We start from the raw sequence: 22,198 nt of genomic DNA, 5'->3' as shown, positions 1-22,198 counted from the left end.
TACTCAATTTACAGATAGGAAAACCCATATGTAGAGAGGGAAAGGGGCTCCACAATCAGTTGGCGGCAACGTCAGGACTGGCTAGAGTGCTTCAGGGTTGGATTTCTCTGGCATTAGCCTCTGGCACACAGTGGACACTCAACAAATGCATGATGAATGGTGTTCAGGAGTGGCTTATAGAAAAGCTCATGCAAGTTTCAGGGCCTATGATTTGCACAGGTCCTTCCAAGGCCCTTAGAGGGGCACTAGCAATATGTTCCTACAGTCTGATGTTCTTGTAAAATTTACAAATGCAAATGCAATTAAGTTGCAAATTAGCAATTGCAATTTAAAATGTAATTGGTTAAGACCACTATCTTTTTCCAGTCCTCCTTCCCCTCTGTTGCACTTCCCTTTGCCGTGGGTGGTGGTGGAGTAGCCTCAGGCATTTATGAGATTTAGCTGAAGGGAAGGTGAGTTAAGGATACATTGAGACTGGATTTAAAAGAATATTTTTATGTGGTTCACAGACACTTCTGGTAAACTATTTAACTATTGTCCTGGTGTAGGAATGGCTTCCAGGAATGTTCTTAATGTCCACAGTGCTAAGTCACTGGTGGCATGCATGTGTCCTTTAGTGGCCAATTCCAGAAGCATCTGTGTAACGCAGGTGAGTCAAGAATTGAAAAGACTGAGTCAGAAGCTAGTCTGTGGAAACATTTTCCAAAACATATAGCTAATGTATTAACAAAACTTCATGGAATTTTTCCCAAATTTCCAGAAAATTTAGATGACATCACCAATACTGATTTGTGAAACTGAAACTTGTTCTAAATTATAATGAATAAAAAAAATTGCATCAACCATGCTAGAGGAAAGATAATTTACTTTTATTTCTCTCTGTAGATAAGGATATTACGAAATGTGTATGCAGCCCCAAAAGTAGGAAACATATCACAGAGGTGTGTCAGGCAGTAACTTAATAAAAACATTACGTTATCTTTTGGGATTTTGCAGTGCTGGTAGTATTTGCCGGCTCTTTAAATATGTAATTTGCTATTATTTCATATTCTAAGTTAATTTTCACGTTCATATCCAATTTTGTTTGTGATTTTGTATTCCTTTTCTTAAAGTGGGACTACCCCGTCAATTCCATAAGCTGGATCCACCCTGTTGATTCATCGGCTCAAAACAGGTGTCGTTCACAAGCTGTGTGATCCCGGGCTAGTGGCTGTACTTCTCTGGGCCTGTACCCTTACTGGCAAATAGAGATCATAATAATGCTTACATTGCAGGGTTGTTATGAACTTTAAATAAGACAAGGCCTGCAAAGTATTTATTGCAGGCTTGGAACGCACTAAGCGACAATAAAAGTCGTCCTTACGCTAAGAACATCATTCCCGCGCCTCCCGAATCGGCGGCCAAGACCTTTCTGTGCGCATGCGCGCCCGACTCCTCCAGCTCGTTCCCTCCACGTGGGCGCGGCCTACCCTGACCCAGGGGGTGGTGGGCGGAGTCGAGGGGCTACTTCCGGGATTCTCCCTTCCACCCTACTCCCCGGGAACAACCTTCTCGTAAGCGGCAGCATTATTAGCCAGTAGAGATTGGAGAGGAGACCGACGATAGAAGACTCCCCCATTTTGGAACACCTCTTCCCAGTTGGCCAATTGCAAACTTTGGAGGGCGGGTCCTCCTCTGGGGCGGGACAGAGTGACGGGCGTCTACTTTGACTAATGGAAACTTGAGTGCGGGTAAGCCCGGGCCAATCAAGAACGAGAAGGCCGGATCCTGGGGCGGGGTTGGAGCTCCGGCAGTTGAACAGCTCGCGAGGCGGGGTGTCGGTGGAGAAGGTAAGAGGCTGTGGGAGCGGCGGGTGCGCGGGCCGGGGCGACGGTCCTGGGGGGAGGGGGTTCTTGGGGGAGAGTGGGCTGAGGCGGGCGGCCGACCCGGCAGTGTGAGAGTCGGCAGAGAGGGTGCCCTTTAACATGGTTAGGCGCTTGAATGAGGGTTTGTGAGGCAGTATGTGAGGCGGGGCGTGATGTATTTCGTAGGCGGGTCTTTAATGGGGAAAATTGTGAAGCAGGAGACAGAACATGGTAAAATATAGAGATGCCCTTGTAATATAGCGTTGCGATTTAACGGGGGGTTTTAAGGCAGAAGTTATTATAGGGCAGGATGGAGGGTCGGAGGTCCCTGCGATGAGTTGTAAGCGTTGATCTTACAACTATGGGTGGAAGGCATGTGAAGAAGCAGTATTGAGGAGGGAAGGAGCGAGGCTTTCGGGGATGAGGACGTGCTTTAATGAGCTGTGAAGGCATGTCATACATGCAGCGTTTACTGTGTGCCGGGCACCTACCAAGTGTTTTACGTGAATTAATTTTAAACTTCCTAACAACTCTACGAGTAGTTAAGAGCGTGTGCTCTGTCGCCTGGTTACCTGAGTTTGAATCCTGACTCTGCCGTCCTCCCTACCACTGAACATCACGATGGCTTTGGGCGAGTTATTTAAGCCTTTTGTGCCTCAGTTTTGTCATAAGTAGAATGACCTCTGTCTATACCACTCACCTAGCTTCACCCTCTTCTGTAATAATTCCCAGGTGTCTATTTACAGCCTGGATCTCTGCCTTGAACTCCAGACTCATATATCCAATGGCTGACTCTTCTCTACTTGCAAGTACAGCTGACATCCAGACTTAAACTTGTCCCAAACCAAACTTGTGGTTTACCCCACTAAAACCTCCAAACCCATTTAATGGCAGGTTCATCCTTTCAGGTACTCAGGACAAATACCTTGGAGTTGTTCTTCATTCCTCCCTTTTCTCTCACCCACATACGGTCCATCCATCAGCAAATCCCATTAGCTCTACCTTCAAAACACATGCAGATTTCAACCATATCTCATCACCTCCCTTGCTACCATTCTGGTTCAAGCCATCTCCTGCTCTTATGTGGTCTGATGCAGTAGTCTGCTCTCTGGGCTCCCTGACTCCATCCTTGACCACCACAGTCAAGGCAATCCTGTTGTCAGATCATGGTGCTCCTCTCTTCAAACCCTCTTCTGGCTCCCACTTCACAGCTGCAGAAGTCCTTACCACACCCACAAGGTCCCATCCAATCCAGCTTCCTCCTCCCTCCCATCAACTCCTGCCACTCCCACCAGTGCTTCTTGCTCACGCTGCAGCAGCCACCCTGGCCTCCTCGTGTCCTTTGAATGTAGTAAATGTATTGCCACCTCAGGGCCTTTGTACTTGCTGTTCCCTCTGTCTGGATTGGGTTCCCCCAGATGTCTATGTGGTGTCTCTCTCACTTCAGGTCTCGGTTCAGATGTTAACTTCACAGACAGGCCCTTGTTATCCACCAAACTAAACTAGCTCCTGTCACTGCTTGGCCCCTTGCCTGGCTTTATTTTTCTTCATAACACTACTATCTGACATAGATTGTTGTTTATATTCACTGGGCTTCTCAGACCTCCCCATTAGAGTGTTTGGTTCCATGTGAATGTAGAACTCAGCACCTAGAAGAGCACATAAGTACTTAAAAGGTGTTGCTTCCATTATGCCATCATTACCACCCTTGCTCAGGGTTTCCCTGTTGGGTGGGGCAGGGTTGCTGAGCTGGGAGGGTCTTGTGTATGGTGGTGGGGTCAGGGTGGGGTAATAAACTGGGTAGATTGTGGTGCCCAAGGTTTCAACTTGAATGTCTGAAGGAGCAGATTCCTGGGCCTCAGAGATTCTGCTTCTGTTGGTTTGGGACCAGACCCAGGAACATCCATTTTCATAAGTGACTGGTAAAGCTGATTTTCTGTGGCCATCACTTTGAGAAATCCTGTTAGAGCCATTCAGAGCTTGGGCTGGAGGGAATCAACTCTCTTATCAGGCTCCTGCTCTGTGGTTGATCCTTTGCTGGGCAATGCTGGGGAAACTGGTGATTGAGACAGCCCTGACCCAGCCTAGGAGTCAGCCTGCAGGAGGGGGCATTGGAGCTGAGACCTGGAGGATGACAAGGAATGAGCTGAGGGGAGAAGACCTTGGTTGTATCTCTGTTTCCTGGCATCTCCCATTAAATTCACAAGCAGTCCCTGATCTCTGCCATGATGGAGTACTGAAGATATAAGAATGATCAAAATGGCTTTGCCCTCATGGGCTCCTGGTCTGTCCACTAATCATCAGCTAATCACACAGATAGTAACGAGTGCCAGACACTGTTTGAACCACCTTATATGCATTAATTAGTTTAATCCCTACAATAATTCTATGAGGTAGGATCTCTTATTATCCCACTTTACAGGTGGGAAAAGGCCCAGAGCGGGCAAGTGGCTTGCCCAAGTTCACACTGTGGGTAAGTGGTGGAGCTGGGATCTGAACCCAGGAGTCACCAGCCTGTAGCATGTGCCATATTCAAAGTGTGAAGCCACATTTGGATTGTGCTGGGAGGGAAGGGAGCAGAGAGTTCTGGGAGGAAATGAGAGGTGGTCAGGGATGGGCACTGAGTAATGAGTAGAGGGACAAACATTCCTGTCCATTGCTGTGGGATCCTAGGCAAGCCTCAGTTTCATCTGTAAAACTGGGATGGTTATAATACCTACCAGAGAGCAGAATTAAGGGTGAGTTATTGGGTTGATAAGTGTTCATGATCCTTATCTAAGGCAAAAACCGTTTGAGGGACAATGGAAGAGGGGATCTGGACACCCCAGGGAGTTGCAGTGTGCACTGTGGAAGCCTGGATTGTGGGGTTCCCTAAAGGGCTTTTGTGTCTATTACATTACATGGGGACTATGTTGAAGGCTTTGGTCTGTATTCTGGGGGAGTGCAGGGGTGAAGGGTGAGTGAGTTCTAGCCAGTTCAAATTCACCCACGTGGTGGGGAATTAAGCTCACAATGGGGGCGAGGAGGGGTCATACAGGCCAGGCCATGCGTGTGTATGTAGGGGGGTACGCTGCACCGAAGAGGCCAGCTAGGTCATGGCTGAGCTGGAATCCATGGTGCTGGGGGCTGCAGAGGGTGGGAAAACAGCTATTGGGTGTGGGCTGCCAGGGGTGGCGACTTTCCCATGTCCGGTGTGGGAGGTGGTGATGTGGATTTATCTTTGGGGAGCCCAGCGTGGAGGATTCTGAGTTCCGGCCCGGAGGTGAGGGCTGTGAAATCTGTGAGATATCGGGAGCGCAATTTGGGAGGAGGAGCCAGGGGTGGTGATGTAACTGGAAAGGAGAAGAGGTCACCGTAGTGAAAGGTGAGGGGGAGAGGGCTGGGGACTGGAAGACTGAGTGTGCTGGAGCCATGATGTCATGAGGCACGAGAACTGGGGTCAGACGTGTGGGCCCGAATGGGGTGCTGGGGTGTCCATGAGGCTCACGCCGGGTTGGGGTGATGACGTCACGGGTCGGCGAGGGCGGGGCCTAGACGGCACAGCCGGGATGCGGGTCCGGAGTCTGAGGCGAAGAAGAGCTAGGAGAGACTTGGGACTGGAATGAAATCAGCGACCAGGATGGGCCTGTGGTCACAAAGCAAGGATGGAGGATGCAGGTAGAGGGACAGGGTCGGCTGCAGGAGGGGAGGAGGGGCCTCAGGTCCCGGGGAATCCCAGAATATGGGGGGGGGCGGTGTTCAGGGGACCTCTCCGAAGACAAGAGAGGTGGAAAATGTGTGCGCGGATGGGTGGGGGGGTGGTTTACATACAATTTGGGAGGGAACACAATCCAGGTGAAATATGGGGGTGTTGGAATACAGGCTGAAAGTGGGGTGTGTGTGGAATAGAACCTTGAGCAAATATGTAGGCAGAATGCAGGCGGAATAATGAGAGGGAAAGAATTCAGGTAGAATATGGGGGAACCCTAGGAGAACATTGGAAGCTGGTATGGGGAGGAGAGTGTGGCTTCCCCTCCCCCTCAAATCAGGGAGAAGAGGATGAAATAAGAGACTCTGGGGGGAGGGGGTTGGTATGGAGAGAGGAAGGTTCTGCAGAGAGGAGGGGAAGGGGAGCCCAGTATTCCGTGGCTGTCTGGGGAATGAGTAATGAGGAGCTGGGATTAGGGATGGGGGGGCGGGTCGCGCAAGGGCGTGGGATTTATTCCATCAGCAATTACCGAGCGCTTCTGACGTGCCTAGAAGAGGGGATAGGGGAGGGGAGCGGGCGAAGTTTGTAGAGGTGAGGGAAGTATGTATGTTAAGGGTAGGGTTGAATTCAGGCAGAATATTCGGAGGCTTAATATCTGGGATTGAGGGCGGGGTGCGGCTAATGATATCAGGCAGTTGAAGGAGGAAAGGGTTTGCTATTCGCTGGGTGAGAATGGGCGTCTTATGCAGGGGAGTGGGGAAGGAGGAGGTCAGGGCCGAGGTGGCGGCGCGGATGCGGTGTGATGAGCTCCTTTCTTCTCCTTGGTCTCTTCCTGGGAGTTGGGTACCATGAGGCGGGCAGTGGTGCTGAGCGTCTCCGCAGGTGTTCCGTGAGTACCTCCCACGCCTTAGTAACCTGGACGCCACAGCCGCTGATTGGCTCGTGGAGTCTGAGGGGCGGGGTCGGTGGGCGGGGTCTAGGACACTCGGTGGGGCGGGCCAGTGCTGCCTGGTACCGCAGTGGGGGCCAGAGAGGATGAGGAATATGCTGAAATGCGGGGCCAGGCTGGCCGGTTAGCTGTTTGTTAGAGCGCAGCCTTATAACACTAAGGTCATGGGTTCGGATCCCCCTACCGGCCCCCCCCCCCCCCCCGCCCCATTTGTTTGAAGCGAGATCAAGTATTATTAACCCGGACCTTTGAATGCCTAGCAAATGAAAGCACAATTGCAAGAGTGTGAATATTCCAGAGGAAGGCTTCCCCAGATTTCATGAGCACTCCAAAGCACCATTTCCCCAAATAAAGAAAAGAGCTCCAATCTAGAGACAGAGGTGCTTGTCAAGACATCTAGGGCTCAGGCTTGTCCTTGGGCCTCTGAGGAAAAGGGATCTGTGGATAGGCTGGGGGGTGGGGGAAGGGCAATATTCTGGGAGCCCTGAAATTACTTGTAAAAGGTTGTGGGGGACTATTCATATTTATTGGGGAGGATTCAGTTGTAAAAGGTTGTGGGACTATTCATATTTGTTGGGGAGGATTCAGAGATTTCATTAGATTTTCAAAGGCTCAGGGACTCTAAAAAGTTTAAAAATCACTGATCTGGAGTTTCAGGACAGATCATTTTCTGCCTCACAATATAATATTTTCTGATATTAGACGTTTGGAAGGACTTCCTGGGGAAAGTGCGAGGACTAGAGGAGGTGGTGGGGAGAGAAGGAGACCAGATCTTGACGGGAGTTCTCATGGTCTGAGTTGGTGGCTCTGTCTTTGCAACAGCTTTGGGGCCCTGTACTGGATCCTTTCCCCCCCCCCCCCCCGGAGCGTCAGTTTCCCCATCTTTACGCTGGGGAGGGAATGGACTTGCCTTGTCTCTATAGTCCTTTCAAGCTCAGAAACAACAAAGTAGTAATAACAATAACAATGCTAATGCCGATATGTATGGAATGCTTGCTATGTGCCAGGCATTGCTTAATTTCTCCAAGGATTTTAACACTCTTATTTAATCCTTATACCAGTCCAAGGAGTTGGAGACTGCTATCCTCCTGTGGGCTTACAGGGACCTTTATGAACATCATTTGGCTCCTGTTACATCTCTGATCTAATTACTTAGACCTCCCTCATTCACTCTCTCCTAGCCACAATGACCTTGCTGTTCTTGTAACAAACCAATAATATCCCACCTTCAGGCCTTTGCCTGGCTCTTCCCACTTCCTGGACACACTTTCCACAGATATTCATGTACTGCCCCCTTCCACCACCCAGGCTTTTGCTCAGAGAGGCCTTCCCTGGCCATCTTAGCTAAAAGAATACCCCCCCCCCCGAACATCCCCTTTCCCACTACTTGACATTTTTGTCCATCTGTCCGTTGCCCCACTTTGAAGATGGGGATATAATTTGGTTTCTCATCAAATCCACAGCACCCAGGATGGCATTTGCTTTACAGATAAAGAATCTGGCTGACAGAGAGGTTAAGTAACTTGCCCATGTGCATACAGAAGAACCTAGATAGGAACCCAGGTGGCCTGGAGCCCCCATTCTGAACACCCCCTAGAATCCTGGGCTGAGGGTCGGAGTCTCATCCTCTTCTCCAGCTCCTTGTAGAACTAACAGTTCATAGCTCTATTGGCTAAGAGAAGGTACTTATCCTTACAGCAGTCTAATTAATACAATCAATTATTAATTTAATGTAAATAGCTTAAGTGCATTATAGACAATACATAGCACTGGCTATCTCCTTGACTTGGAGCACTTTCCCCCATAGCCAAATGGCTTGCCGTCTCTCCTCAAATATCAGTCCTCAGAGAGGCCTGCTCTGACCCCCTATTTAAAAGTTCTGCTGCACCCTTCCCAAATACTGCATGTCCCCCTCTCCAGCTTGATTTTTCTCCACAAATGTTTGCTGAATGAATGAATGAATGAATAATAATAAATGTATAATGAGTATAAGTATTAATAAATTAAAAGCATTAATCATGATTCTCTGGTTGATAATCATATATTGCTATTAGCCAGCATGTATTGGACATAGTGATGTGCAAGAAACAGTTCTAAGTGCTTTTATGTGTATTGCCAAATTTAATTCTCACGACAACTCCATGAGGTAGGTGCCATTATTGTACCCGTTTTCCAGGTAAGGAAACTGAGGCACAGAGAGGTGAAGTTGCTTTCCCAAGGTTCCACAGCTGATAAATGCTAGAGCCAGGGTATGAATACTGGTCTTGCAGCTCATAAACCTGGGCTCTCAGCCCTTCTAGGTCTCTGTCTCATTCTTCTCTCCAGCACCCCTGGCCATGGACCAGCCGGCGGGCCTTCAGGTGGACTACATCTTCCGGGGTGTGGAGCATGCCGTGCGGGTAGTGGTTTCTGGGCAGGTGCTGGAGCTGGAGGTGGAGGACCGGATGACAGCTGACCAGTGGCGGGGCGAGTTCGATGCCAGCTGTGAGTGTGTGCCTCCCTGGGGTGAGCTCACCTCTCCTACCCTGGGATCAACTTCTGCCAGAAGATGAAGCTAGTCAGAATCCTGCCCATGTGCCTCATTCTTTCTGATCAGAAACTCTCCAAGGTGGGGAGGAGGAGAAGGCCTCATTCCTCTGGCCAGAGGCACAGGAGTCAGGGAGAGTTGGAGAGCTTAGATGTATTCCCCTTGGGCTGGACAAGTGGTCAGACCTCAGGAGGGACTTTTTTCTCCACGCAGTCATCGAAGATTTGACTCACAAGACAGGGAACTTCAAACAGTTCAACATCTTCTGTAACATGCTGGAGTCAGCCCTTACCCAGGTAGGAGCCAGGGCTGGAGGTTGAGGGGGTGTTTCTGTCTTCCAGAGTCCTGGGGGGTAGATGCCTATTAGATGTATCCAAGATTCTTTACCTTATCTTTCATTGCAGGAGCAGGGCTATCTTTTTCTTCTTTCCCAAATGTAAATGGTTTATTCTGATTCTAAGATAATTATTCTCATGTAGAAAATTCAGGTCACAGAGAAATGTAAAGAAGAAAGTAAAAATCATTTTACTCCTAATACTCATTTCTGTTAATATTTTGGTGAAAATTACTCCAGCCATTTCTGTATTTCTCTATTTATTTCTGAATGTGGATGTGTATATATTGCAGACCTCTAATTATATATAGTTGATATATTTTCCAAGGTATTCTGCAACCCACTTTTAAAAGATTCAACAATAGTTCATGAAAATTTAGTCATGTCAGTGAATATAGGCATTCATTTGTTTTATTTACTGAGCATCTACCATTTGCCAGGCACCGTTGTAGGCACTGGGGATACAGCAGTGAACAAAAGAGACAAATCTCTGTCCTGTGAAGCTGACATTCTAGTGGGAGAGAGACAATTGAAAAAAAAATCATGTCAAGTAGTTGAAATTATTAATAGGAAAAAAAAAAGCAGGTTAGAACTGAGAGTGACACAGATGGTATTTAGGTAACATTTTAAAACTATGAGCTATATTGTTTCTCTGATAACAGATAAAATATGCACTCATGAAATTGTGAAGATATTAACGTTGATGTGTGACTTTGAAAGTGAGAGTCCCTTATAATCCCTTTTCTATCCTCCACCCGGACTGTTAATATTTTAGTATCTATAAGCAGTATAGCATAGTGACCAAGAGCAGGACTCTGAATTCAGATTCATCACTGTCACTTACTAGCTGGGCACCCTGGTCCAGTTACTTCCCCTCAGTGCCTTGATTTCCCCATCTGTAAAGTGGGAATAGTAGTAGTTTCCATTTCATAGTATTGTGAAGATTAAGTGAAATATTATATGTAAAAAAGCTTACAATAGAGTCTGGCTCATAATAAGTGCTATATAGGTGTTACGTATTTTTATTATTTTAACTATTGAGTTTATCATCATTAGTGGTTGCTTAGTATTCCATTATACTTGTGCATCATGATTTATTTAACCTTGTGTTTCTCAAACTATTTGGTCTCATGACCCTTATATACTCTTAAAAATTATTGAGGTCACCAAAGAGCTTTTACTTATGCAGATTATATTTATCAATATTTGTTTGTCGAATTACTAATAACAAATATTGTTATTTGTCAGATATTAAAAAAAAAAATTCAAAGATATTTATGAATTCACTTAAAAATAGCAGTAACAAGGCTATTAAGGCTATGTGTTAACCTAAATAACATTTTAAGGCTATGTGTTAACCTAAATAACATATTTTTATGAAAAATATATTTTCTAAAACAAAAAATTAATGTAGCATTGTTTTATGTTTTTGCAAATCTTTTTAATGTCTGACTTAATAGAAAACTGCTATATTCTCCTATGTGCTTCTGAATTCAGTCTGTTGTGATATGTTTTGGTTGAAGTATATGCAGAAAAATGCTGCCTCACACAGATATGTAGTTGGAAAGGGAGTACTTTTCAGATAATTGTGGCTATCCTTCTTTGCTAACACACTAAAACTTGACAAGTGGTAGTTTCTTAAAGATTAGTTTGCAGTGCGGAACCTGAAATCTCATCAGGGAACTTTTAGTATTGTTACATTAAATTCTGTTGATGTATTTTGCGCTTTGCATCGACTTTTTACCTGTGCGTGATTTTGTAACATCATGTATCGGTTATTTGGGAAATATTGGTTCACTGATTTGTGCATATCTTCCAAATGTTGACATATTTCCTTTTACAAATCAGGAAGTCACATTTGTTAATATCCCCACTGATCTCACCAGGAAAGTCTGAACAGCTAGAAGCTATCAAATATACAGTGGCAGATACAAGTTTTCTAAAACTCTAATTCTAATTCAAGTTCAAAGCTTGAAGTTTATTATTGGCAACCAACCCCTTAGCTGTTTTTCTTGAAGTGACAGGCTCACTTTGTTCGTTTTTGAGAAAATGCCTGCCAGATATCCAAGTCTGAATAACTATAGTTTTGCTTGTCAGTCGTTCTTGCAAGTAAAAATAGTGTTCCATGAAAAAGTGGCTTATTTAGCTGAAAACTCAATTGCACAAATGCTTCTCCTGAGACCACTGTCCTACTTTGGCATGCAGCAGAAGTACTTCGTGTGTACTTCCCGTTTCGTCGCATAGAATAGTAAAGAGATGTGTTCTCAAGGGTTGAGAGTCAATAAAATTAATACTTTTTACTGCTTCATCAAGAACATTCTTGAGGTTCATTTCCTGTGGGTTTTATTTATTTATTTTTTTCTTTATTTCTCCTCTCCCCTACCAGCCCCCTGCTGAGATTGCGTGGCTGTGTAAAATACAGTGACTGCTAGTACGGTGCGGTGCCACTGGCTTGATTTCTGCTATGGAGCCTGCAGTTTTACCCACCATTACGTTTGCACCTTTAGTGCAAATGTCAACACAGTGAAAAAGTCAAGTGGGGTTTTAGTATTATGGACTCCCTGAAAGGGTCTCAGGGACCCCCAGGGATCTGCCAATAGCACTTGGAGAGTCACAAGTCTAAACTGTCCCTCATAGTTGAGTATTTAGGTCCTTTTCAGTTTCTCCCTCTGATGATGTCCTTGTGCTAGCCCCTGGGACAGGGCCACCTTGATCATCAGCTTCAGTGTAGGAAAGCCCAGCCAGCCCAGAGAATGGGAAGAGGTGTGGCCCAGGTGTGTGGGTTGTGTGCTCTGAATTGTGGCCGCATGGGGTCCTGCAGCAGCAACTCCCCTCCTCTCCTGACAGAGCAGTGAGTCAGTCACCCTAGACCTGCTGACCTACACAGACCTGGAGTCTCTGCGGAACCGCAAGATGGGAGGCCGTCCAGGCTCTTTGGCCCCCAGATCAGCCCAGCTCAACTCCAAGCGCTATCTGATCCTCATCTACTCTGTGGAGTTTGACAGGTGGGGACAAGGGGCTGGCTCTAGGCCCAGGCTGGTGGGCAAGGTGGGAAAGGATGTGGTTAGACCTCAGGAACCCCTGGTAACCAGGGTAAGGTGAGGATATTGGTTAAGCCTTGCCTTTGAAATCTTTGGTGTTGGGGTTTGTATCATTTAGTATTGTATTTGGCTACAAGTAGCAGAATAACCATAACTGGTGCCCCAAACAAATAATACTTTATCGCATAATAAGATGTCCAGGTAGGTGGCTGCTACTCAACAGTTCCATTAGGGACTTAGCTCTTTCTGTTTTTGTTTCATTTATTTATTTATTTTTGTCATCCTTAATGTTTTGGCTTTTTGATCTCATCTTTATCTCTTCATGGTCACAAAATAACTGCCAGATCTCCAGGCATTGTATCTGTATTAAGGCATGAAGAAGAGGGACAGGGCTGTATTTGCTAATTGTGTCTGCTGTTTTTGTCAGGAAAACAGAAGGGTTCCCAGAAGACTCCCAACAGATTTCCCATAATATTTGGCCAAAAGCAGTCACATGGAAGGGATGTGGGGAAAACAAATATCTGACTTTTAGTCTTTATAGTGGGAAGCAGCAAAGAAGGGATTTGGGAATGGCTGTTGGGTTGTTGGGGGACAGTGTCTACCCCATTTGTTAATAGCTCCTGGATTTTTAACAGGAAGTTACCAGCCTTCTGTGAATAGTATCTGGTGAGGCAATTAATCAAGGTGTCCTACTTTCTTCAGCCAAGGGGTGACCTAGGTCAGGCCAACCAGAATGTTCTATTGTGGAATCTGGATCAGGATTGTTCTTGGCTTCAAGTAACATGACACCAATGTCCACTCCTCCTGCAGTGTGTGACAAAGAAATTACTTTAGACTGTACCAGGGCTACCAATCCTGCTGGTTCCCAAATTGCTATATAAGAGGCCCTTGGGGTGGTGACTGGTGTAAGGGGTTTGGGGGCAGGGAGGGGTCTTGAAGCTGTATTTAGAATGTAAGCCTCTAGGAGGGTGAAGTTTTTGGCATTGTGTTTTCATACTCCAAGACTCTCAGAGTTTTGTAGTTACCCTCTGGTGGATTCTTGGCCTCTAAGATGCCACGGTTCTAATCCCCCCTCCTCAGGATTCACTACCCGCTGCCCCTCCCGTACCAGGGCAAGCCAGACCCTGTGGTCCTGCAGGGCATCATCCGCTCACTGAAGGAGGAGTTGGGCCGCCTTCGAGGGCTAGATGGCCAGGACGCTCGGGACACCAGGGAGACTGAGATCTGGCACCTGCGGGAGCAGTGAGTCATGGAGCGGGGGGCGACTGGGGTGGGGTGGGGGTACCTCCAATCATGCACTACGGGGGCCCCATGCTTGGCACTGTTGGGAAGATAGCGGCCCTCATTCACCGTGTATGGGTATTTATTCTGGACCCTTCCTCTGTGCCTGCCTTGTGCTGGGTGGTGCTGGGAACACAGTGGTGACTGAAGCTATCCTAGCCCTGCCCTTCTGGGGCTCCCAGTCCAGTGAGGGAAATAGATCTGTCTGCAGACAGTGAAGATTCAGAGTGGGTGGGGCTGGGGGATTCCAGAGCGGGGACCTGACCCTGCCTGGTAACGGAGGGGTGTTTTCGGCAAAGGGAAGAGCATGTGCCAAGGCAGGGTGGGAGGTTGAGCTATATTCATTTGAATCCACCTTCACCTCTTTATGCTGGCCGCCTCTCTGCCCCTCATGTCATGCCCAGCTCAGGAGGCAGGTGGACATTAATCACATAACCACTTGAGTGTATCATTGCAAATGGAGATGGGGTTAGGCAGGAAAGGGAGCCTGGGCTGTGGGAGGCTATAACAGGAAACAGATGGGGTATTGGGGTGGGTCAGGCAAAGGGGCTGAGGAAGAGCATTGTAGGGAGAAGGGACAGCATGTGCAAAGTCCTTGTGTTAGGTGGGAATGTGGTGAGAACAAGGGGACTGAAAGAGTTAAGGGAAGACAGGGAAGGCTTTTGGCATATTTATTCATGCATGCCTTCTGTGTGCTGCTCTGGGGGAGCTGAACTGGGGCCTTGGTCTTTACCTGGGGGAGTCCCACCTCATGGGGGAGGACTAATAGTATTTTTAGTAATAATAGTAATTGTAATAGTAATAACAATACCAATAGCTAATGTTTATTGAGCATTTAACTGTGTGCCAGAGACTCTGCTTAGCGCTTTGTGATTTAATTCATATTATCCTCAACAACTACCCTACAAGGTAGTCACTGCTATCATTTCCATTTTACAAAGGATGAAACTGAGGCACAGAGAAGTTAGGGATCTTGCCCCAGCTTACACAGTGAGTGATCTGGCTCGGCTAGACCTTAGATACAGGCAGCTAGCCATTCTATATTATTGGTGGCTGCTAGCCCAGGACTGAGTGCTAAGTGCTGGCAGGGAGGATCAACCCTCTGAGCTCCCAGGAATGGGAACTCATGGGGCTGGGCAACCCAGTGCGTCTTCCCGGAGGATATTGGCTGTTCACTGCTGGGCTGAGGTAGGAAAGCCGCAATGGGGAGGCCAGCGTGGGAAGCACGGTAAGCTTCATCTCAGTTCATCCTCAGGATATGCCCTCAAGCTGTGAGCGTGCACTCGCCTCTGGTACGTGTGTGTGTGTCTGTCTCAAGAAGGCCACAAGGTGGCGCCTTCTGCCCTTCGGAACCAACTGCCGAGCTGGAGAGGGTAACTTGAGATCCCACCGCTGGTCAGTAGCTTCTTAAGTTCCTCTTCCTAGCCTGGAGATAAGGAGTTTGGGAAGGCTCCAGGATTCATTCATTCATTCAGCATTTATCAAGTTCATACTGTATGCCAAGTACACTGCCCAGCACTGTTTTTTTTTTTTTTTTTTTTTTTTAAGATGACTGTTAAGGGGATCTTAACCCTTGACTTGGTGTTGTCAACACCATGGTCACCCAAGTGAGCTAACCGGCCATCCCGATATAGGGATCCGAACCCATGGCCTTGGTGTTATCAACACCACACTCTCCCGAGTGAGCCATGGGCCCTGTTTTTTCTTTTTTTGAGTGCTTGCTTTATACCAGATATGGTCTAAATACTCTTCATAGATTCCTACAACCTTACAGGTAGGTATTGTTATTATCATTCTTCTTCACACACGAGAAAAAATGGACTGGGGTCCAGAGATGTGAAGTGAAACTGCCCAAGGTCGCGAGTTGAATGCAGGCAGCCTGGCCACAGAGCCGTTTCCTACACAGTGAACCAGACACATGGAGACTCTGTCCCCAGAGGGTGGGGATCCAGACAGAAAACAGTCATACTGATAAATGCCAGCTGTTTTGTGGTTGGTGCTAGGAAGGAAATTTACGGAGAGCTGGGAGAGCAGAGAACATTGGAGGCAGGCAGGCTTCCCTGGATGAGTGGAGTCAGTCCTGCCAGGAGGAGAAGGAGAGAGCATTCTGGAAGGAGGGAACTGCATTTGAGAAGTGCAGCCTGGCTGCAGCCCTGTGGGAGAGGGAGGTTGGGGGAGAGGGAGGGAGGAGTCGCTGGGAGGGGCTGAATGGGAAGCTGTTTGGAGAGTGGCGGGGAACCACAGATTTTCAAAATGTTTTATTAGGAAAAATTCCAAGCACGTACAAAAGTAGACAGTAGTATAATCTGCATGTACTTGTCCCCCAGCTTCAACACTTACCCACATTGTCCCCCTCTTGTTTGATCTACCCCCTCCCCTCTCCTGAGAAGCAAATCCCAGACATCCTGTAAACACTTCAATATGTATCTTTAACATATAAGTATATTTTAAAAAACATAAGCACTGCTATCACATCCAACAAAATTGATAAAAATTCTATAATGTCATCTGGTACCCAGTATATATAAGTTCAATTACTTCTGTAATTATCTCATGAATGCCCTTTTTGTAATTGGTTTGTTTGAATTAGTATCCAAATACAGCCGCGTACTGCAGTTTGTAGATGTTCTTATTTATTTATTTTAATTTTTAATTTTTTTGGCAGCTGGCCAGTACAGGGATCTGAACTATTGACCTTCGTGTTGCAACACTGCCCTGCAGCCATCTGAGCTAACCAGCCAGCCCTCCTGGTGTTGTTTCTTAAATCTCTTTTAATTTATTTTAGTCTCCTCCCTCCCCCACACTGCTTTTTCATGCTATTTATTTGTGGAAGAAACCAGGTTATTTGTACTGTAGAGTTTTCCAGTCTGGATTTTGCTGATTATATCAACATGGTGTTGTTTAATGTCCTCCTCTGACGCGGTGGTGAATCCTGTAGGTGTAATCAGATTTGGATTCAGACACCTTGCTCGGTGATGCTGTGCACTTCCTACTGCCAGGTGGTGTTGAGGCGGAGTTCAGCTGTTGAGAACTGGCTGCCTCGTTTAAAGTCCCCACCCAGTGCAGCGGTTCTCCCTGGCTGCGCTTTCAAATCACCCTGGGAGCTTTGAAAACTCCTGATGCCCATGCTGCCCCCAGATAGGCCACTTACATCAGAATTTCGGGGGATGGCACTTCCTTGCCCAATTGTCCCACTGTTTCTCACTACTTAACTTTCTTCTTTCTTATTGTGAAATGTAATAATACACATAAAATAAAGAGTGTAAAACATAAATGTACATTTAAAAAAATTATCATAAAGCCAGCACCCATGTAACAACCACACAGGTTAAGAAATTGAAAGTGGCCATTTCCCCAAACCTGCCTTGTGTCTTTTCCTGGGAGAGACCCTGCGTGCTCCAACCACTCTCCCAAATGCTCTGATTCTCTCTCACTTGCTTTGTTTATGGTTTTGCCACTGAAGTATGCATCTCTAAACAATATAATTTAATCGAATCTCTTTTTGCACTTTATGTAAGTGGAATTATACTGCATGTACTTTTCTGTGTCTGGATTATTTTGCCTAACATCTTTTTAAGATTCATGTATGCTGTTTTGTGTAGCTCTAGTTCATTCATTTTCATTGCTGTATATTTTTTCTTTGAGTGAATATACCATAATTTATTATTTATTTATTTATTTATTTTTTAAAAGATGACCAGTAAGGGGATCTTAACCCTTGACTTGGTGTTGTCAGCACCACGCTCACCCAGTGAGCGAACCGGCCATCCCTATATGGGATCCGAACCCGGGGCCTTGGTGTTATGAGCACCACACTCTCCCGAGTGAGCCACGGGCCGGCCCTACCATAATTTATTTTTAACATTCATTGGAAATTGGTAATTTCCAATTTTGGGTTATCACACACACACACAAACACTGTTCTGAGCATGGTTCTTGGTTTAAATACTCATACATCTCTAGGTAAGATCCCCAGGAATAGAGCTGCTTGTCATATGGTGTGCATATCTTTAAGCTTTACTAGATAATGCCAAGCCCAAACTGTTTCGGGGATATAACCCTTGACCTTGGTGCCAAACTGTTTTTCAAAGTGGTTATAACACTTTGTGGCATCTTTTGGTCGTTTTGATTTGCATTTCCCTAATTACCAATGAGGTTAAGCAACTTTTCATATGTTTAGGAGCCATTTGGATTTCCTCTTGTGTGAGTTGTCTATTCACCTGTCTTATCTGTTTTTTTTCTGGTCATCTTTTTGTTACTCATTTCCAGGAGTTCTATAAAGAACTGGATACAAATTCTTTGTTGATTTTATGTTTCAGAAACCTCCTCCCTCTCTGTAGCTGGCCTTTTCGCTCTCTTAGTAATATTTTTTGATGAGCAGAGGTTCTTAATTTTTATGTACACTAACAAATTTTTTTCTTCACGGTTAGTAATTTTTGTCTTGTCTTAGAAATCCTTTCTCCCCAACGTCATGAAGGCATTCTCCTATATCATCTTCAATTCTTTGTGTTTTGCGCATTTATTTCTACAATCCACCGGGAATTGAGTTTTGGTGAGGTAGGGGTTCTTTCATATTTTTTTCAGATGATGAGTCAATCACCCCAGTGGCATTTGTTGAAGAGTAGCCTTTCTCTACTACTCACCAGTTGTTGCCATTATCACAAATAACGTTTATGTATTGGTGAGGTTCTGTGCTCTCTCGCCCATTGGTTTATAAATCTATCCTTCTGCCAACACCATGCTCTTTTAATAATTGTAGTTTTATAATTAGTCTGATGCTGGATAGAGCAAGTCTTCATACTTTTGTTTTTCCTCTTCAGGAATATTTTGGTTATTCTTGGCCATTTGTACTTCCATATAAATTTTAGAATAGATTTGTTAGCACAAACACACAAAACTTGTAATTTTTATTGGTACTGCGTTGAATATATAGAACAATTTAGCGACAGCTTACATCTTTATAAATAGTGAGTATTCCAATCTATGAACAGATTATATATCTCTACATTTATTTACGTCTTATTTAATATCTCCATAATGTTCCATCACACATTTGTTAGTTTTTTCTCCATCTTTCGATGCTTTTGTTAATGGTTCTGTTACTCTGTCGCTCCCAGAGTGTCGCGTTTGGCGTCGGAGAAGCGCGAGCTGGAGGCCCAGCTGGGCCGATCGCGGGAGGAGGCGCTGGCCGGGCGGGCGGCGCGCCAGGAGGCCGAGGCGCTGCGCGGGCTCGTGCGTGGCCTGGAGCTGGAGCTTCGGCAAGAGCGCGGCCTCGGTCACCGGGCGGCCGGCCGCCGCAGCCAGGACTGTCGCCGCCTGGCCAAGGAGGTGAGGGAGGGAGTGGGTGGCCGGTGGGGCGTGGACCTCGGCCTCAGTCTGGACCTCAGTGCCCTCTCCCCTCCCGGCAGCTAGAGGAGGTGAAGGCATCGGAGCGGAGCCTGCGCGCCCGGCTGAAGACGCTGAACGGCGAGCTGGCCCTGTACAAAAGGGGGTGAGACGCGCGGCCCGGGTGGGCGGGGCCTGAGGAGAGGGGGTGCAGGCTAATGGAGGTTAGGCAGGGCCGCGGCAGGATGAAGAGGGCGGGAGAAGCCAGAGGGGTAGCGGGGCCTAATGGACTATGGAATATAGGAAGGGACTGGGAATACTGTAGTTGGAAATGGCGGGCGGGGCCTCTGGAGAGATGGGCAGGGCTTGAGGGGGTATTCAGGAGGCTGGGCCTGCAGATAGAGACTGGGAAAGGGGCGGGGCCTGAGGTTCTCATTGAGAGAAAGGGTGCAGCTCAGCAGGTGGGGATCAAGTTGAGGTCTGCTTGGAGCTGCGGGAGACTTAAGGAAGAAGGGTCTGGTGAACGGAGAATGTTGGAAAGATGTAGGGAAATGAGTTATTTTGGGGGGTAGATCTGTGGGGCTCGAAGAGAGGCAGAGTCTGGGGGAGGGTGTCTGGGATGGTCGTGGGCGAGAGCGTGAATGTCTAGAAGTTGATGAGAGTTGAGCCTGAGGGTTCAGAGAAGGTGCGCTCCAGGCCAGCGGTAAACCGACTGTTGGTCTTATGGTCACAGGAGACGGACTCTGCCCATGGTGCCCCCCGCGGCCCGGGAGGACCGGGCTTCGTCATCCCGGGAGCGCTCCACCTCACGTGGCCGCGGTGCTGCCCGCTCCTCATCCCGGGAGAGTGGCCGCGGAAGCCGCGGTCGGGGCCGCCCTGCTCGACCCTCACCCTCGCCCACAGGTCTTGTGACACCCCGCCCCGCCCGGCCCTGGGGGGAGGCGGAACGGACTAGTGCTGTGAAGGCCTGGTCCTGTGACCCTAGCCTTCTCTTCTCTCCACACTTCCCCACACTGTCCTAGGTGGTCGTGCGCTGCGTTTCGACCCTACAGCCTTTGTAAAAGCCAAAGAAAAGAAGCAGAGGGAAATCAGGATGAAGTTAGTGCCCAGTTCCCTGCTCTTATTCCTGTTCCTGTCCCTCTTACCTGTGCCCACTTCCTTGCCACCTGGCCCACTCCCTTATCTCTCCCTGCCTCCCATCTGTCTCCATCACCTGTCACCTGCTCTATTTCTCCCCTTACCCCCGCTTGCTTCTCACCTGACCCCTCACCTGCTCCGCTTACTTGTCTTTCCAACCCCCACCCAGTCTGTGTCCCCGCATGCTTCTTCCCCTCCTAGGTCCCTTGACTTCAGTTGGGCCACCGGTTCTGGCTGTGACTCTTAGGGGCGGAGCGAGGCCCTACCCCGCGTTAGTTGGGCGCACAGGCAGGTGTCTCCTTTCCTGTTTCCCAGGCAACAGCAGCAGCAGCGGAACCGATTGGGCAGTGGAGGAAGTGGGGACGGTCCGTCCATCTCCTGGTCTCGCCAGACCCGGCCCCCTGCCGCTGTGACTGGCCGAGGGGACGCAGCTAACCGCTCCCGAAATCGCAGCTCCTCTGGTAACTGGTCTAGAGCTCAGGGCTGGCGGGCGGGCTGGGCACGACTGGCATGTGCGGGGAGGCTCAAACCCTCCGTCTCCCTCTAGTGGACAGTTTCCGCAGCCGCTGCTCATCTGCCAGCTCCTGCAGCGAGTTCGAGGATTTCTCTGAGTCGCTCTCCAGAGGGTAAAACTTGGGACTATGGGAAGTGACCACCTCGAAAGTGTCTGGGGAGACTGGAAACAGTCTCTTGCAGGGAAATTGGGTGAAGGAGGCGGGGGTCTTTAAACCACGAAGGTGGGCGCGGTGGGAGGTACCAAAGGGTTCCCCACCATTGGTCCCTGATTACTACTTCCTCTCAGCATTCGCCGCCGAGGGAAGCCTCTCAGCCCCACGCCCTGGAGTGGGTCCAAGACGGTGAGTGTAGAGGTAGCATTAATACACCGCAAGCCAGCTGTCCCCGTTTCCCATGATTCCATCCTGGGGATCAGGTTGCAGAGGCGACTGAAATGCCTCTGAAAACCATGTTATGAGACCATTGGATTGGAGGGGGAGATAATGGTGCTGTTTAAACAGCACATGATGCTGTTTAAGGCTCTGGCCTCAAACTGTTAGGTCATAAAACCTGGCTCCTCCTCCTACCACCCGTGTGACTCAGTTTATCAGTTAAATGGGGATGGTAATGGTATCACCTCAGAAGGTTCTTGTGAGGACACAAAGAGGTGGTTTTGCATATAATGAGTGTCAAGTAGTGTCAGCCCTTATTTTTCCTGAGGTCTTTTAGACTCAGAATTTCTAGTGGGATTTGGGGGGCATGAATAGAGTGAAGGTGCCTGACACCCTTTCTGACTTCCCCATCACCAGAAGTCCACCCCTCTGGAACGCAGCCACCATCAGAGACGCCTGGCCAATTCAGGGGGCTGGGTCCCCATCAAAGGTGAGACTAGGACTCCACGTATCCCCTTCCCTCACTAGCCCAAGAACCCAGTGGGATGGTAATGAGGGCAGCGAAGCTACCTGCTTCCCAGCCCCCTACACCCACATCTGCTCTCACAGAGTACAGCTCAGACCACCAGGCAGCTGACATGGCCGAAATAGACGCCCGCCTGAAGGCCTTGCAGGAATATATGAACAGATTGGATACCCGGTCCTGACCATGGAGAGGGGGTACTTCTCCTCTATCCCTCCCCCACTGGCCATTGGGTATGGCATGCAGGCGGGGCCAAGGTGACCTTCCAGACCCAACCCCCTTCTGGTGTTTGTGGGGTCTCTGGTGTGTGAGGCCCTGACCCTGCCCTCTCCCCGGACAATGCAAGCTGGGAGGGAGGATATGTGCATTTTGTAAATAAACATATTTGCCCTTGGGACCCCTCAGCTTATGACTGAAGAGAATGGAGTGGGGAGAAATGAAGGGGATTGGGGGGGTATAATTAGGACCTGCGTGTATTTCTGGAAATGTCTATGACTGGGAGGCAGATTGGGGTTTAGCCTCAGGAAAAACTCCCACCTTCTCTAAAGCAAGGTAGGGGGGGACCTGAGGAGTGGTAGTGAGCAGCCTGTCCCTAAACGAGTCTAAGCAGAGATTCTGCATGGGATGTCTTTGGCTGTGTGGTGGGGAAGGGATGTCTTACA

General features: G+C 48.0%; 1 protein-coding gene across 3 annotated transcripts; it reads left to right on the top strand.

Moving 5' to 3' along the window:
- The first annotated feature begins 1,799 nt into the window (after positions 1-1,799).
- CCDC61 (coiled-coil domain containing 61) lies at positions 1,800-21,877 on the top strand. 3 transcript variants are annotated; one of them, XM_063112190.1, is made up of 14 exons: positions 1,800-1,829; positions 8,807-8,986; positions 9,222-9,304; positions 12,190-12,347; positions 13,464-13,625; positions 18,782-18,992; positions 19,073-19,155; positions 19,723-19,892; positions 20,012-20,087; positions 20,442-20,587; positions 20,674-20,752; positions 20,929-20,983; positions 21,431-21,503; positions 21,623-21,877. In XM_063112190.1, exons 2-14 carry the CDS (start codon positions 8,818-8,820, stop codon positions 21,718-21,720), a joined length of 1,563 nt encoding a protein of 520 aa, XP_062968260.1. In that variant the 5' UTR covers positions 1,800-1,829; positions 8,807-8,817; the 3' UTR covers positions 21,721-21,877. The 3 variants fall into 3 exon arrangements, with proteins under 3 accessions (XP_062968260.1, XP_062968259.1, XP_062968261.1); XM_063112189.1 differs by lacking the exon at positions 1,800-1,829 and adding an exon at positions 6,361-6,421; XM_063112191.1 differs by lacking the exon at positions 1,800-1,829 and adding an exon at positions 6,369-6,421 and having other exon boundaries at positions 8,807-8,965.
- The last annotated feature ends 321 nt before the right edge of the window (positions 21,878-22,198 follow it).

Source organism: Cynocephalus volans, chromosome 10, assembly GCF_027409185.1.
Source record: "Cynocephalus volans isolate mCynVol1 chromosome 10, mCynVol1.pri, whole genome shotgun sequence".
NCBI classification, from domain to species: Eukaryota; Metazoa; Chordata; class Mammalia; order Dermoptera; family Cynocephalidae; genus Cynocephalus; species Cynocephalus volans.
The sequence above is the reverse complement of the archived record's forward strand: the minus strand, read 5'-3'. Positions and strand labels throughout refer to the sequence as shown.

What these genes read in the sequence shown, in the direction of transcription:
- CCDC61 (XM_063112190.1), top strand. Translation starts at nt 8,818, where the DNA reads ATGGACCAGCCGGCGGGCCTTCAGGTGGACTACATCTTCCGGGGTGTG. An exon ending in TGAGTGTGTGCCTCCCTGGG is followed by an intron (nt 8,987 to 9,221) that starts GTGAGCTCACCT and finishes TTCTCCACGCAG; the next exon opens with TCATCGAAGATTTGACTCAC. An exon ending in TGGAGTCAGCCCTTACCCAG is followed by an intron (nt 9,305 to 12,189) that starts GTAGGAGCCAGG and finishes CTCTCCTGACAG; the next exon opens with AGCAGTGAGTCAGTCACCCT.